General features: G+C 41.8%; 1 protein-coding gene and 1 long non-coding RNA gene across 3 annotated transcripts in view; one reads left to right on the forward strand and one right to left on the reverse strand.

The window, feature by feature from the left end:
• The first annotated feature begins 1,985 nt into the window (after positions 1–1,985).
• On the forward strand, positions 1,986–10,587 carry LOC141922821 (uncharacterized). Of its 2 annotated transcripts, none has more exons than XR_012623098.1 (5): positions 1,986–2,058; positions 3,399–3,508; positions 6,491–6,645; positions 8,155–8,266; positions 10,271–10,587. It is a non-coding gene; the product is annotated as an uncharacterized LOC141922821 (long non-coding RNA). The 2 variants fall into 2 exon arrangements; XR_012623099.1 differs by having other exon boundaries at positions 10,296–10,587.
• The window catches only part of TENM3 (teneurin transmembrane protein 3), a 423,548-nt gene continuing 415,844 nt past the window's right edge, over positions 6,816–14,519 (reverse strand). Inside the window, exons 34-35 of the mRNA XM_074822768.1 lie at positions 13,795–13,925; positions 6,816–10,433 (exon numbers count right to left, since the gene is read on the reverse strand). Coding sequence (XP_074678869.1) covers positions 9,678–10,433; positions 13,795–13,925 — 887 coding nt within the window. The 3' untranslated portion in view covers positions 6,816–9,677. The remainder of the gene's footprint in view (positions 10,434–13,794; positions 13,926–14,519) is intronic.

The following is a 14,519-nucleotide window of genomic DNA, read 5'->3' on the forward strand; positions in this document are numbered from 1 at the left end:
CAGTAGAGCCCATTCAGCAGGACTGAGACAAACACCTTATTTGTAGCATGTCCTGTCCCCCACCAGCTGAAAACCACTGTTTTAGGAACATCTGGTATGAGCTGAAGTCTGTGCCTCCCAGCTCACAATGCATTCTGTGGGATTATTTGTATGCATAAGGCTGGTTGATGCTGTTATTTTAAATATTTCCTTTCTTAAAGTTAGCTAAGTGAGATTTCTTATTAAGCATAGTCTACATGTGAAGCTGAGAGCCTCTCTGCTTCCAGGCACAGGGTGCAAGTGACCGCTGAGCCGCTGGGGAAGGTAGCAGGTATTTTGACTGGTTCATTGCTAATTATTGCTTCAGTAAACAACAGCTGTTCAGATGCAGCTCAGCTTCTTGCTTTGAAAAGATTACAGTGCCCAAACTGTAGTCTGGTATTATTGAAAAAAGAAAAAAAATGTTATAATCATTTCACTCCCCTACTGCTACAGATTTTATGGGCCTTGTAGTGCACTGTTATGTCAGGCATATTAATTGCTAGTGAGTCGATGTTAAGCAAATGAAACAGCTTTGTGCAGTGTTTGGACACTTGGTTATAGACAGTTTAACAGCAGTCTTCTGGAGAGACTGTGCATTAGTCTTAGATTATTTTTCAGCACTAGAGGAATGGCTCTTTCAAAGTAACTATAAAATGAACCATTGCTGCCATGCAATAGCAGTAATAAGCTGTTAAGGTACATTGCAAAGCATGAGGTCAGAGACAGTGTGTTCTTCCAACCACCCAAGAAGTGTAATAGCAACTAATTAGTGCAGCTCCTTCAGAGGCTATTGCCATTGCAACAGGAGGAAAGGCAGGCGGAAAAGTGCAAGGGGGGCCCCACTGTTACTATCTGCCCTTTAGATGAAGGAGTTGTTGGTATTAACTTAGTAGAGGGTGAAGGCCTGACCCAGCACAGCGCTGAGTGTCACTGATGTGCTCTTGGCACTGAAAAGAAAAATAGCCCTGTTCTCTACTCCATGCAGTTCCTGGCCTTCTGCTTTCTTCCTGAGGAGCTGGATTTATAGGGGCATCTGTCTTGATTTATTGAGGAGCAAAAATTACAAATTAACTTTCAAGGCACACGCGCACATACGCTGCGTGGCACTATACTAGACCAAGCCCTTCCCCTCTGCCCTCCCAGCCGAGGCGGCTGTTGCCCTGCAGTAGCTGGCTGAGCTATTGGCCCAGGGTTGGTATTAGGCTGTGGCAGTGCCCATGGCCATGGCCAGCTACCAGCTACCGTGGGGCTGCCTCCAGCCAGACCACGTCCCCTCCAGCTAAGCTGAGAAACAGGCTGCTCTTTGTCTGAAGCAGTTGATCCCTACGCTGTTGCATTTCACTGGCTACAGATGAAAGCCATCTGTAAATACCTTTTGTGCAGTTAAAAACAGCAAAAAAACCCCACATGTATTTTACTAAATGCACATACCAGCAGTCAAGCTGGCACCTTTTGATTGCATTTAAAAAGGTACAAGGTGGTATTAGCATAGCTACTCATTGTCGGGTCTGATGAGTTGGGCCAAATCGCCATGGAAAGGGCCCTGCTTTAGGAGGGCAGGTCAGGACTCACCATTGTGGCTGGGCGATGCAGCAGGGGCTGGGGCAAGTACGGGGCAGTGCTGCTGGTCTGCAGGCAGCCGGGCTGAGGGCAGCAGGCAGGGTCCTACAAGCTGCACTGCCCTTCCAGAGCACCTGCCACCTCCTCTGCAGGGCTGCGGCACATCAGAGAGAGACTGGAGAGGGAGAGGTACCATTAACTTTATTTATTTTTGCCAGAAGCCGGCCTCAGCGAGCTGGGCCGTGGAGCAGCAGTAACAGCCCGCACCCCAAGCGCCGTGCGGGCGCCACCGAGACGATAAAATGGCGGCCAAAGCCGCCACACGCCAGGGCCGTTGCCCGGGGCCGGCCGCTGCCGTCCCTCCCCTGCCCGCCAGGGGGCGCGCGAGCCACGGCCGAGCGGCCCTGAGGGGGCCGGGCGGGCGGTGCGGCGTCCCGGCGGCGGAGGAGGAGGGGACAGCGTGTGCCAAGGGACAAGGTGAGCGGCCCCGGCCCCCTGCGTGGGGCAGGGCCGCCGCGTCTTGGGGGCTCGAGGGGCGGCCTCGCTGCCGTCCTGCGTGCTGATGGCGCGGGGGCAAGCACTTGGGGGAGCCGGTGTTCGGCCCGGTGCGGCCCGGCCCGGCCCCCGCGTCGGGCCGCCATGCCTGGGCAGGCAGCAGCACGCTTGCGGCTGGGAGCGCCCTTTAATCTCTTCCCTTAAGTCTGAGTTTCCTTGTGAGGTGGGGCAGGAGCCGGGAGGGAGCAATTTCCTTTCCCTGGGTAAGGCAGGGGCAGGAGCTTGGCGATCCCCGCGTTCTGGGTGCCGGCACGGCCAGCCTGCCCTGGCGGCGCTGCAGGCAGCAGCTCCTCGTTTTGCACCGTCATGACTAGATAGTGTCCCACCTTCCCCGGAGCTGACAGCATGAAACACCTGGGAAGGGAGAGTCGGTAATTGAGGGCAATGTACGCTCAGGGCAAAGTGCAGTCCCTGTTGGCGCAGACAAGGTTTTATTTATTTTTTTTAACCTAAACACTTGCCTCTGGATGCCTTGGAGACATAAACATGCAGGCATATTGACTGCTACTACGCTCGTGAAAAGGATTTAATAGAGAGTGAGGAGGTTTATTTTAGTTAGTTTTAATAATCAGCTGCTATAAAAAGTAATATAACACCACATCTCTGCTGTGGAAACCAAGGGCTGTTTTTAAAATGCCTCAGCCTTGTGCTGTCCATTTAAAAACTCGTGCCTTTTTAGAATAATCTTTGTTGGCTTCAGTCAGTATCAAATTAATTTGAGTATTTCAGGGTTGGAAGAGGGGAGGGGATAAGGGGAAGACAAATCCAGGCTCTCTAGTCTAGCATTTACCAGAGTTACAAAGGTTTCACTTTGATGTCTCCTGTGCGGCTAAATGGACAGTGCCATCATCTGGTTTAAATTCCCATCACCAGCATCTATTACCTCCAATTCCAATAGCCTCCTATTTTGCCAAAAGCTTCTGGAAACTACTTCTGTAGTTTGTTCCAGTGGTCATGAAGCAGAGCTTCCCCCCCGCGTTGGTTTGTTTTTTTTTTTTTTTTTTTGTTTTAGTACCCAATTCCTACTGTGAAGTTTATCAGAATTGCATTCTCACCCACTGCCTCTTCCCTCCTCTCCCGTTCAGAAGCACTTCACTACAATGTGAGGTTTTTTATTGTGAAGGCACTTAGAGTCTATTGTCACAGCACCCTTTGGCTTTTTTTTTTTTTTTTGTGAGCTGTTTAAATCTCTCCCTGCAAGATGTTTTTTTTTTGCCAAGCCTCCGATTTATGTGTGATATCTCCTTGTGTTCTCTCTTCAGGGTTTTAACAGCATCTTCATGATGGGTGTACCAGGACCGTACGCAAAAGTGGTGTTGCTGGTGCCATATGCAGAGATAACATTGCCTTCCTATTTCCCTTGTTTAACAAGGCCAGTAATCTGATTAAGTTTCTCCACCTCTATGAGCTCTTCATTGCCACCACTATTGTACTGGCATCTCACAATGAGTTACTTATCTGTTATGCGTTTCTCATTCTTTCCAGTCATTGCTTTCTTGTAGGCAGCTACATACCTTTCATAGCAAGATTTGCATTTCTTATTCTGAGATATTTTACTTCTGGAGTTGCCTGTATTAAAATGCATTTTGTTTGAATAGGCTCACTTCAGCGAGTGATCCATATTGTTCTGTATGACTGCTCTGTCCTAGCCATTATTTGCCACTCCATCAATTTTTGTCATCTGCAGATGCTGGCGTCACTATTTTTTTTTTCTGTATGTACTTCCCCATCATTGTGGAAAATGGTGACCAGCACCTGGTCCTAGTATTATGGTCTCATACACCCCCCCAGCCTCCTCAGCCCATTTTTTCCCCATTAGTTCTTGTCAGCAGTGAATGGACGTTTTACAGCATCACATGCTATAGTTATGCTCAGATTTGAATTCTTAACTGATTCCTCTATTAGCTTTCCCTCACTTTTTTTTTTTTTTTTTTTAAATTGATGTAAGGTTAATTGGTTCATTAGATAGCCATTCCTGTAATTTCAGTTTTAAAATGATTCCTGTGCTTGGAATGTGGAAATACTTCATTGCAGTGGGATAACAATTTCCCATGTGCCTCTGTAAAGCATGGCACTCACCCTGCTGTCTCAGACAGCTTAAGTGTGATTGAGTAACTAGAGCCAGTTGAAACATGTTGTCGCCTTCCAGCTTTGTTCTTAGTTTCTGAATTTCCTCCTTTTTCTCCTGAATCCCAAAAGGCTTTATTAAGACAGCTTTGTGGGAACCATTAACTCTAAGCTGCATAATTATGTTACTATGAGCTTTGACTTAGTTTATAGTAGGAAAAAAAAATGCATGTGTCTCTAGAAATTTATATTCCTTAATGACAGAATTTTAACTTAGTAAATTAAAAGGTTTACTCAATTTACCTAGGAAGTTTTAGTAATTACCAGCAAGAGAGTTTACCTGCAGAACTACTAAACACAATAAAGTAGGTTCTGTGAAAACATGACACTCTAAGGAGCTGCCATGTTATTATGCTTGTTCTTCACCTTCCAAATTGCACCTAAGACTCTCATGTACTTAAAGAAAAGGATGGTGATGCTGTATAGCTTGCTTTGTTTATAAATGGGGACCAATATTTAGCACTCAGAATTGTATGCATTTGTGATGCTAGAAATCAGGCCAGGATATTTATTTTTTCTAATTTTTTTTGTTTTTAATTTAAGGCATGTACAAAGATTAGTGTAGTTAAGATAATCCTCATGCCAGTATTTGCATGGTACTGTGTGACTTCACTCTCACTGTTGCATTTTAGACCACTTAATGACAGGCCACTTCCCTTTCACTCTCCTTCCCCTGCCATCCCCACCACATCCAGTTACTAAAGCAAGGCAGACTGTGTTCCTCTGTCACCCTCACAGTGCCAACTGCAATAGCCAGTCTTGCATCTTGTGATTAGGAGGTGGCATGAGAAACAAACCTTTCCACCATCTTTTCACCCTGAAAGGCCTAAGATATTTTATTTTTTAGTGATCTCCAACAAATACTCAGGTTTCTGGGATGGATGAACAGACAAACTGAATTTTTTCAGATTTTGGTGATGGACTTAATTAATTGCTGGGATCCTTATTTATGTTACTCCTGTTGAAAAATGGGCTGGGGGGGGAGGAGTGGGGGTTTTATCTGTTATTAGTGTTTTGACTTTTTTTATAGGTCTAGCTTAGGCACTCACACAGTTAAATTTGCCTCATATGGTCACTTTGCCACAAAGCTGAAAACTTCAGAGGAAAAAATTAAAGTCTTCAGCTCTGTCCATCAGCACAACAGCTATAGACCATGTGTTCCTTTTTTCCAAGGGAGGGAAAATTGGCACCTACCCATCAATTAGCTGGTTTTCATTTTGGCTTTTTTTTTGGATCACTGAGCCCCAGCAACTTGTGTGTACAGTCAAAGATCAATTTAATTTTATAAGCATTGCATATTTAGTCCTTAGCACTAATTGGCTGTAGATGAGAAGCTGATCAGTCTGGTTGGTTTGGATGTGGCTTTGCAGTTAGGGGTATGATTTCACTACGCCTGTGCTGTTCAGTTTATGCTGTGTGATGGTTTCTGCTCTGGCTTATTTTTAACCCTGGCAGCTTCTAATAAGTGTCAAATAAGCAGCTTCTAATAAGCTGCTTAGAAGCTGTTTCTAATAAGCATCTTTGCTTTGTATTTCCCATCCCCAAAGAGTTGCACACTAGTCTCTTCCTCTTTTTCTTAAAGGTTCTCAAGCTGGCCATATGTATCGCTGTAGCTTGCCATTCTGGAGCTAGCAGTAAAACAGCGTATTAACACTTTTAGATTATTTGTTTTTCTTTTTTTTTCTGAAAACAGAATTCAAACATTTTGTCATCTCAGATTCTCTGTGAATGCAGCCTATTCTCTCATAGACAATAATTTTAAGCTGTTACTTTATGCAGTGTTTTTTCTTCTACAGTCTTTCAGCCACCACTTTAAAAGTGCCTCTGAAGAGAGTGGCAGTGGTAACTGGCTTTTTTTTTTCCCTTGTCAAATGCAAATCTCTCACCTCCCAAGTGTGAACATTCAAAGCTCTCTTACTGGCTTTTTTTAAAAAAAACAAAAAACAAAAAACAAAATTAGGCCACAGTTAGCTAAGCAGAGTGACCTGATTCGTGCTGGATCAACATGTTATCAACTTGAGGTTGTCACTACAAAGTGAGTGTGGTGAAGTCTGCCTGTTCCAACTAAAATCAAAGCAGTCTCTTGACATATCGTAGTGCTGAAGTCAGCAGTTTCTGCAAAGTGGGTCTAAATGCAGATTGAAGGATCTCTTCTGTGTATATATGTAATTACCAGTGCCAACCTACTTATTTATAATCAAATACTTTTTGTTGTATTTTTACTCAGGAGGACATGAGAGAAAACAGTTCTACGTGATTTTTTCGTTCTTTGGCTTTTCCTTATCTACAAAAGATTTGGCTTTGTGAGGTATATTTAATGTTTTCTCTAAAGTAGGCCGCCTGAGAGATCCCATGGAGTAATTCACTTTGCTGAGTTAGCAGGTGAGGCCATTGGACAGAGTCAAAAAAGATACTGCCAACTGTGAAACAAATGAATCAATACCAGTGCAACTGGATCAGTTCGCGTCTTCCGATACGAGAAAAGCAATGGCACAGATGCAATATCTGACATACAGATTTAAAAAACAAATATAAACACACACACACACACACACATTGGGTTGGCTTTTATTGGAAAGCCTAGATGCAATCTATAGTTATCAATTTGTGGAAAATTCAGGACACATATAAAGTTAAGAAGGCAAATTAAAAGAACAATACAAATCAGACGAAATATACATCTCAAAATATCAGGATAGCATTTCGACTGGCATTGCCTAAAATACTTAGAGTCTCCTTTCTTTTTTTTTTTTTTTGTAATATGCTTCTTTTAATTATGCATATTTTTTTCTTTAAAAGATCTTTTGTTTATATATTCCCCAAGGTCACTATTTCCTGCAGGAGCATGTCCAGATCACAAGTCTTTTTTAGCAAGAAATAGGCTCATTATACCTACTAACAAGGCCACTAATTGGCTTGATTTGACTTTATCTGAAATGATCACCAACAGATACTGTAATTTGTTGTTTACGGGTGCCAGAACAAAGGAGAAGGAACTGGTACGCATCAAGTAGAAGATATATTTCATTGTTGACATGTTATACAAGCTTTTCATATTCAAACAGAACAGAAACATTTGACATAATTTAGAATATGAGCCTATTTCAACAGAGAGCACTTACAGCATGCTAAATACAGTGCTGTGGAAGAGCCACCCAACAGAACTGCAAACACCTAGCATTTTACATCTTTAGAAAGAATACGTAGATCAATGACATGCCTCTGGGGTCTGACATATCATCCTCTCTAAATTTAGGGCCCTCAAGACTTCAAGGGTAAAAATACTAACAACTAATCTGTGCTTTCATTCTAATAGATGATTAGCATTCATTATATGTGTAATTAGTTCTGTATGTTCTACCAAATACACACATACAGTAATAGCACTGATACTGTAGATTCGGTAGCAACTTGGCTGGGAGAAATTCAAATCTGTTTATCAAACAATCCTAATGTGCAATTTAGAGTATGTAATACCATAGACTCTCAGAATACAAAGCAGTTAGAAAACTATTTTTATTACATCCACTTGAACCATTCATAGTTAAGACACGTTCACTTACTATGTTTTGTCATTATAATACATGGATAGAAATACTGTGTATATTTCAATGAACATCAAAAAACCCCAATTTTGTCTCATCTTAAAAATATTTATTTTTGTGGCTGAATTTAGTGCTCATGAGAGTAAAGCTCTAAGAATGGTTTCAGCCAAGATGTAGAACAGATGCCATAGATGCCACCACAGGCTTCCTGTAAGGAACCAGCTGCACACTTCAGTTCTGTCCTGCAGCAAATATACTGGGCCTTGGAGCAGAGCATGCCAAATCTATGCAGTGGTCTGGAGATGCAGCCTAGGCACTAGAATTGGACCTTCCTCTCCATCCCCAGGTTCAGTGTTCACAGTAATGGGATTTGATCTGCCAGCTGAAGGCCAGGAAATGAACCTACTGAACAGCCTGCCTGCCTGCCTAAAGAGCAATTCTGTAGCATCAGGTCAGAGGTACGCTTCTTCTATCTGGAGTTATTAACATCTAAAAGAGTTGTATTATACAGAAGACAAAGTTGACATAACTGGATGAAACTACATCATTTCTTCTTCTTCTACATACAATTTGCCAAGCACCTGAGACACTATTCTCTCCATTGTGAAACAAAGCTTCTAAAAAAACAACAGAAACCCCACCTGGTATGAATAAATGTCCATTTATTACGTTAGGGCTGGAAAAAGACAAGGAAAACCCAACCTATTAAAGTCTTCCATCATAATAAACGAGACTTATTTGGTTACTGTGCCTTCTAACAATGACTGATGAAGTGGCACTGGCCTGGGTGACAGGAGAGGTACGGGAGGGGAGGGAGCTGCGGTCTGATTCAGCCAGCCACTTCGGAGTGTCCCATCCTATCAGCAGAGTGATAGATGCACAGCTTTAAACCTAATACAAAAATATTAACACTTTTGGACATTAGTCATCACTGTTATATCTCTACAATATAATCCTTTATACTGTACAGCTATAACATAAAAGGTGCAATTCCTTTTTCTTTAAAAAAATCACACACAGCACATGTTTTTATGATTTTATTTTTAAGTATAAACTTTTTTAAACACTTTACATAAATTAACTCCTCTGAGACTAATATTTGATGTACAGTAAATTGTAATTCATATAAAAATCCATAAACAACTTGTCTCACATAATTTACAAAAAAATCAGGGTTTCCTTTGCTTATCTGCAACAAGGATTCTACTTGCCATTTCCCCCCCAAGGCAAACCATGTTAGCATTGTAAAATCCATTATTAAATTCCCATGGTAGCATAAGTCACTTGTGCCAATGTCCTTTTAGAAAGCAGCACAGTTTAAAGCAGTTGGGTTGTCTATAAACCGTAATTTTTGCCCCACGTTTTAAAATTAACAGATACATACCACATCCTATGCAGTGAGAAAGAGAGAGAAAAGGAGAGAGAGAAAGAGAGAGACTACTTTTCGTAAGCAAAGGTCAACAATTCAGTAATATTTGGAAACACTGTATGGGTCTGTATCTTAATTAAATACAGTGCCTCAAAGGAACAGACAGCCTGTTGCAAAATCTGTAGGCCTTTTTCTTTTTTCTTCTTTTTTTTAATACTTTTCAGTCCAACTTGAGTGCAGCGATATGCATATGTAAACATATTCTTTAAAGCAGATCACCTTTAAGGTCATTGAGAAAAAAAAAAAGTTTTGTCATTAGCAGTATCATTCTTCTGGAAGGCGCTCTTTTCATTACAGAGTCTGTTCGGATTGTGCTACAGAAAAAATCTGAGCAAAGATGTAAGCTTAGGCTCAAGTAGTAATGCAGCAAAACAGTTTGGTCTCCTTTTTAGAAGACACTGGTACACAGTCTCTTTGGCAGCCTGAGCTAAGCCAGTGTGTTACCTCTTTCCTATCTCACTTTGTCTGAGGAACTGTATATTATTAGCGCTGTCTGCTAATTCTGGATATTGCTCCACAGAGAGTACATAGTACCCATCGTATCCTTGTACCTTTCCAGCACTTAGCAACTGCCTCTTTTCTCCTTCTGTCCACAACCTGGCGCCTTCCTCTCCATCCCTTACTCTCTGTTGTTCTCTGGCCCAGGCACTGGAAAGAGCTCTTTGCCTGGCTTGCTCCAGTATTCGGGCCTTTTCCTCATCAAGTGTCATGCCATAGCGGACGTGAAGCGCTAAAGCGCCGTACTGCATTTCAACATCAGCAAACCTACGAGTCCTGCCATTTACCACAGTGGTGGACTGGGAAACAGTGACGTTGATGCCGTTCTCCAGGGCCTTCCGCCCGCTTGTCAGCCTCAGTGTCCCAAGGTCACTCTCGGGGGAGGTGGTCTTGATAAAATAGTGCGTGTCCTTTCCCTCAACGGTGAAATGCAAGTTTTCTAGGTAGTAGGCATTGTTCAGAACAGCTGCCACTTTTATGCAGTCTTCATTCGCAATGTTGAGCACGTTTGTTTGTACTTTGCCTTGATTGACAGCGAGCATCACCCCTTTCCCAATCAGAGACTTCACCGTGGCAAACCACAGCCATGACTTCTCTCCACTGGATTTCCGTCTGCTGACCTGCACTTCTGCCATCCTTCCCAGGGAAAGGAAAGCCTTTGCTTGTCTCGCCACTTGTTGTTGCACTCCAGAAATTGGCTGTAAACAAGAACAGACAGAAGTTTTACCAGCCATCTGTAGCCCTCTAGATGCCAAACAGCCAGGCTTTCTTGGTGTGCTGCCCGTGGACGACAACAGGATATGCCACAACTGACAGTGCCAAGGAGTTAATTAAATCTACATACTGCTTGTTCTGCTGAGTTACAAGACTATTTTGTTTGATAGCGTTCAGTGTTTTTTCTCTTTGTCTCCCTGAGAACCTGCACAAAACCAAGATTTAACTTCAAAGGCTACTTACTAGGCAGCACAGGACAGACCTTTGCAATACTAATACTTAATATGGGTGAGAGCAGTCCTACTACAGTGTCATCTCATCCTCTGAGCTTGTTCAGCTGTGATTCCTGTCTAGCACAAGTCCATCCAAATTGAGATTTTTGCAGGTCACGAAGCTGCGCTTTAGAACTGTAACAAGCCCTTCTTTTCGCTGAGTCAGGAGATAGAGTCTCTCAGGTAGCTGCAGTCTGAGACCAAATTGCAAGGAGGCTCTCATAGCCCCTCAAGCTGCTAAAGGAAGGAAGGGAATCGAACTGTAATGATAGTCTTTCTTTACAGTAAAAGAGAAGAAAGCAAATGGTACAGAGCAGTGAGGTGGAATACTGGGGACAGATACCCCTTCTTGCAAATACTTGCAGAAACTGATAAAAAGAGCTGTGGGAAAAGGCTGTGGCCAATTCAGCTGCGTGAGCTTCCATTTCACTCCAAGTACCAGCATGCTGCCTAAAAGACATGAGCAGCTTCTCCCCACAGAACTTCAGACAGGTGCAATCCTGAATACAGCAGAGTGCTTTGTTGATAACTAGCAAAGACAAGGGGCAATGAATGAACCAATGGGCAAGTCTAAAATACGCTTGCTTGGTATTCCATATTTTAACATATCTGGGGTGTTCTTGTTGAAAAGTTGTGTGTAAAAAGGGAAGGAAATAAGAGGTTCAATTGTGAGGTGCAAAAGCACAAGATGGAAAAGCTAGGATAGGAGAAGCTGTTAAAGAAGTTTACTTTGACTGTTAAGAGCTATACGTAGCCCAAGTATGTCAGATGCACTCTTGGATAGCTGGGGAGTGGGACCTGCCAGCATAACTACTGTCGTTAGCCAGAACAGGTAGAAGAGCAGGAGCGACTAGCAGGAATGGTTAGCTTAGCAGGGCAGCTCACATCAACTGTGGTTGGGATGAGACCTTACAACTGTGCAGAATAGGCACATCTTATCTGTCTAACCCTGGGTCTTCACAGCTACAAGCTGTGAATGAGCTAGTATTGACAGAGATGGGGAGCAGACAGCTGCCTTAGCAGTTGTCTCAGCAGGAAACAGAGTAAGATTTAGATAGGTTTGGCTGCACTTTTGAAAAGGAGTACTTAGTTTCTGTAGATGATCCAGTTTATCTTTCAACTGACCCCTTCTCCCTTCAATCAAATACTGTTTAACCCATGTGATTAATTGCTGAAAAATGAGGCAAAAACCTGTTTATTTTTCCCAAATTTCTGGGTGGGAGACCAAGCAGGAGTTTTTAATAGACTCCTACATCCTTAATTCAGCCTTGCTGCTAATCAAAGCCTGGCAAAGGGCTTGCAAAGGCTTCTCTGCTCTGCCATGAGGCCAGGTTTCTGGAGGGGACAGTTCCTGAGGGAATTATGAATTGACTTGGACTCTCAACTCTTCTTGAATGTGGCAGATTCCAGCCTGCACTTGCTAACAAGTATGGATTTCAGCTGTTGTAAATCCTATGTGAAAGCCATTGAGCACAAAATATATTCTAGACAGCACGCTCATCAGTGAGATGCTATAGCAACTTCATAATGACAAAGTTTGTTTATTTTTAACATGTAACCTCAGAGCTCTGAAGCAAAACCTCAGAGCTGGGTAAAGCTCACTCCAGAATGTTTCAAAATACTAAGTGGTTTGTGTGTTTACTTCTGGCTCCTGGTTGTATTTGCTTGTTCAACAGTGAATATCATAGTCACAGCTTCTTCCTACCTCTGAATTTTGATTCTTTGTTTTCCTCCCACTTCTCTCTCTCTGTCATGTCACATGCCCCTGGCACTCCTCATGTTGTTGAGCTCTTTCCTGAAGACTTCTGACAACTAGCTGTCTGCTCTCTTCTCTTTGGCCAGACTGGTTCTCTTCTTGGTGCACCTTTGCTGGTGTTAGTGGATAACTGCATTCTTTAGCATTTGAGCTCTAAATAAACAACCTCTGATAGTTCTTCACAGCCATGCCTGATGACAGGTCTCTTATCTCCTGATACAACCACCTTGCATGGAGTACTTGCAGTGCTCCTCCTTCACTGCTTCTACTGCTCATGAGAGACACTATTCTCATGCTGTGCTCTTAAGGTCTTTCCCTGCTACTCAATCCCTGGCTATTAAAAATATATGTATATATTTAGTGGGTCACTTCATGCATGCAAAATTAGCTTCCATATGCTCCCTTCTGCTGGGCCATCCTTCTGATGATTTTTTGTCTTAATTAGGTTGTAAGATTCTTCAAGATCGTATTATCTTTTAATCTCGTAAAGTTCTCTATCACGATTCTTGTAAGAAGAGATCTGGTTTTGACTGCTCACAATGGGATTATCTGTTTTACTGTCTCTTAACACTTCCTTAACTGAGAACTGTAGGATTTTTGAGAGCATAGATCTTTGATTTTTGAGTAAATTTGATTCGTAAATATAATTTTCTTAAATAGCAGATTTAGACTTTAACTTCCACATTTGTTTCTTCCATAATTTAAAACTGTAGCAGGTTTTCAGGACTGAAGTTCATTTTTTTCCTCCCAAAGAACTTCGTCAGCACCTGGAGTTTTGGTTTTATGTAATGTAATGGGTTTTACCTCAGGTAATTTCATTTTCAATATTTTATCTTTACATATAAAACATGGTTAATATTAAAGAGAAGTAAAATTGTAGTGGTGCATGGTATGCATAATTTATATCACCCGTTCTTCTGTTTATTTCAGTCTATTTTTTACTACAGTGTTCAGTTTCTGCCTTCAGGCATAGTATTCATACAAATCTAATCTCTCCAGTTTCTGCTACGAAACTTAGACATCTTTAAAGGGTCTTAAACTTCTTTTCATTGATTATTGTCTTTCTGAATTTTTATTATTGCTGAAAGCAAACAAAAGCTTATTTCAAATGGTACCTAACTTAGCAAATCTGTAAGAAAAAACACTATCTGTAATTTCTTAAATTCTTTTGAAAGTAGATAAAAATGAGAGGTTTGAAAAGCACTGTTCAGATTTAACTTAGCAAGTAACCCTGTCAGGACTATCCATGTCTAATAACATCTGAATAGAGGGAACATTCTGTCTTGTCCCATTTGTATGTTTAGTTTTGTTTCTTACTGGTATGTCCTCCCATTGCTGGCTCTTCACAAGTTCATAAGAAGGTTCTGTTAAATCAAATTTCGGAACAGGGAAACCAGGAATGGCATTGTGCAGATGGAAGCCGAATGTCACCAGCCAGCTGTTAACATCTGAAAGAGAATTATTTAAAAAAAGAGAAAAATATTAGAATTGTTCTGTATTTTGCAATCAATTGTTGCATGAAATAGCTTTTGGCATGGTTGATTTCCGTCTGTAACATGAAAATTGTTCAACAGTCCTCATTCTGATATGTGTGGTTTAGATTTGTGCTAAAGCTAGAATAGCAAGCCTATACAGAAGACTTGAAGTTCTAAACCTACAAGAAAACATCTATTCCATGCCAGAGTTGCACTGTGCTCATTTAAAAGGTATTGCAGGTTTCAGCGATTCTGAAGGCCTCAGTGACGTCCAGAACAACTACAGGAGCACAATTAAAGTGAGATCTCCTTCTAATACAGCCTAAACTTATTGGGATTTCATGGTCAGGCTGAACATGCTTTATGTTGCACCTTCATCATTAATACTTTAAAACCTAGTAAAAAAGAGAAAGTACTGCAGAGCACATCCTGTCCTTTTGTTATGTATGTGTTCTTGTAATGTCTTCACACTAGCCCTGAAATAATACCTATATGGTCAATTACCTTTTAAATGATTTGGCCACTATTTTATGTTGATTCAAGAGAAATCTCGCCCTCTTCAAGATG

This window comes from Strix aluco, chromosome 4, assembly GCF_031877795.1.
Source record: "Strix aluco isolate bStrAlu1 chromosome 4, bStrAlu1.hap1, whole genome shotgun sequence".
NCBI classification, from domain to species: domain Eukaryota; kingdom Metazoa; phylum Chordata; class Aves; order Strigiformes; family Strigidae; genus Strix; species Strix aluco.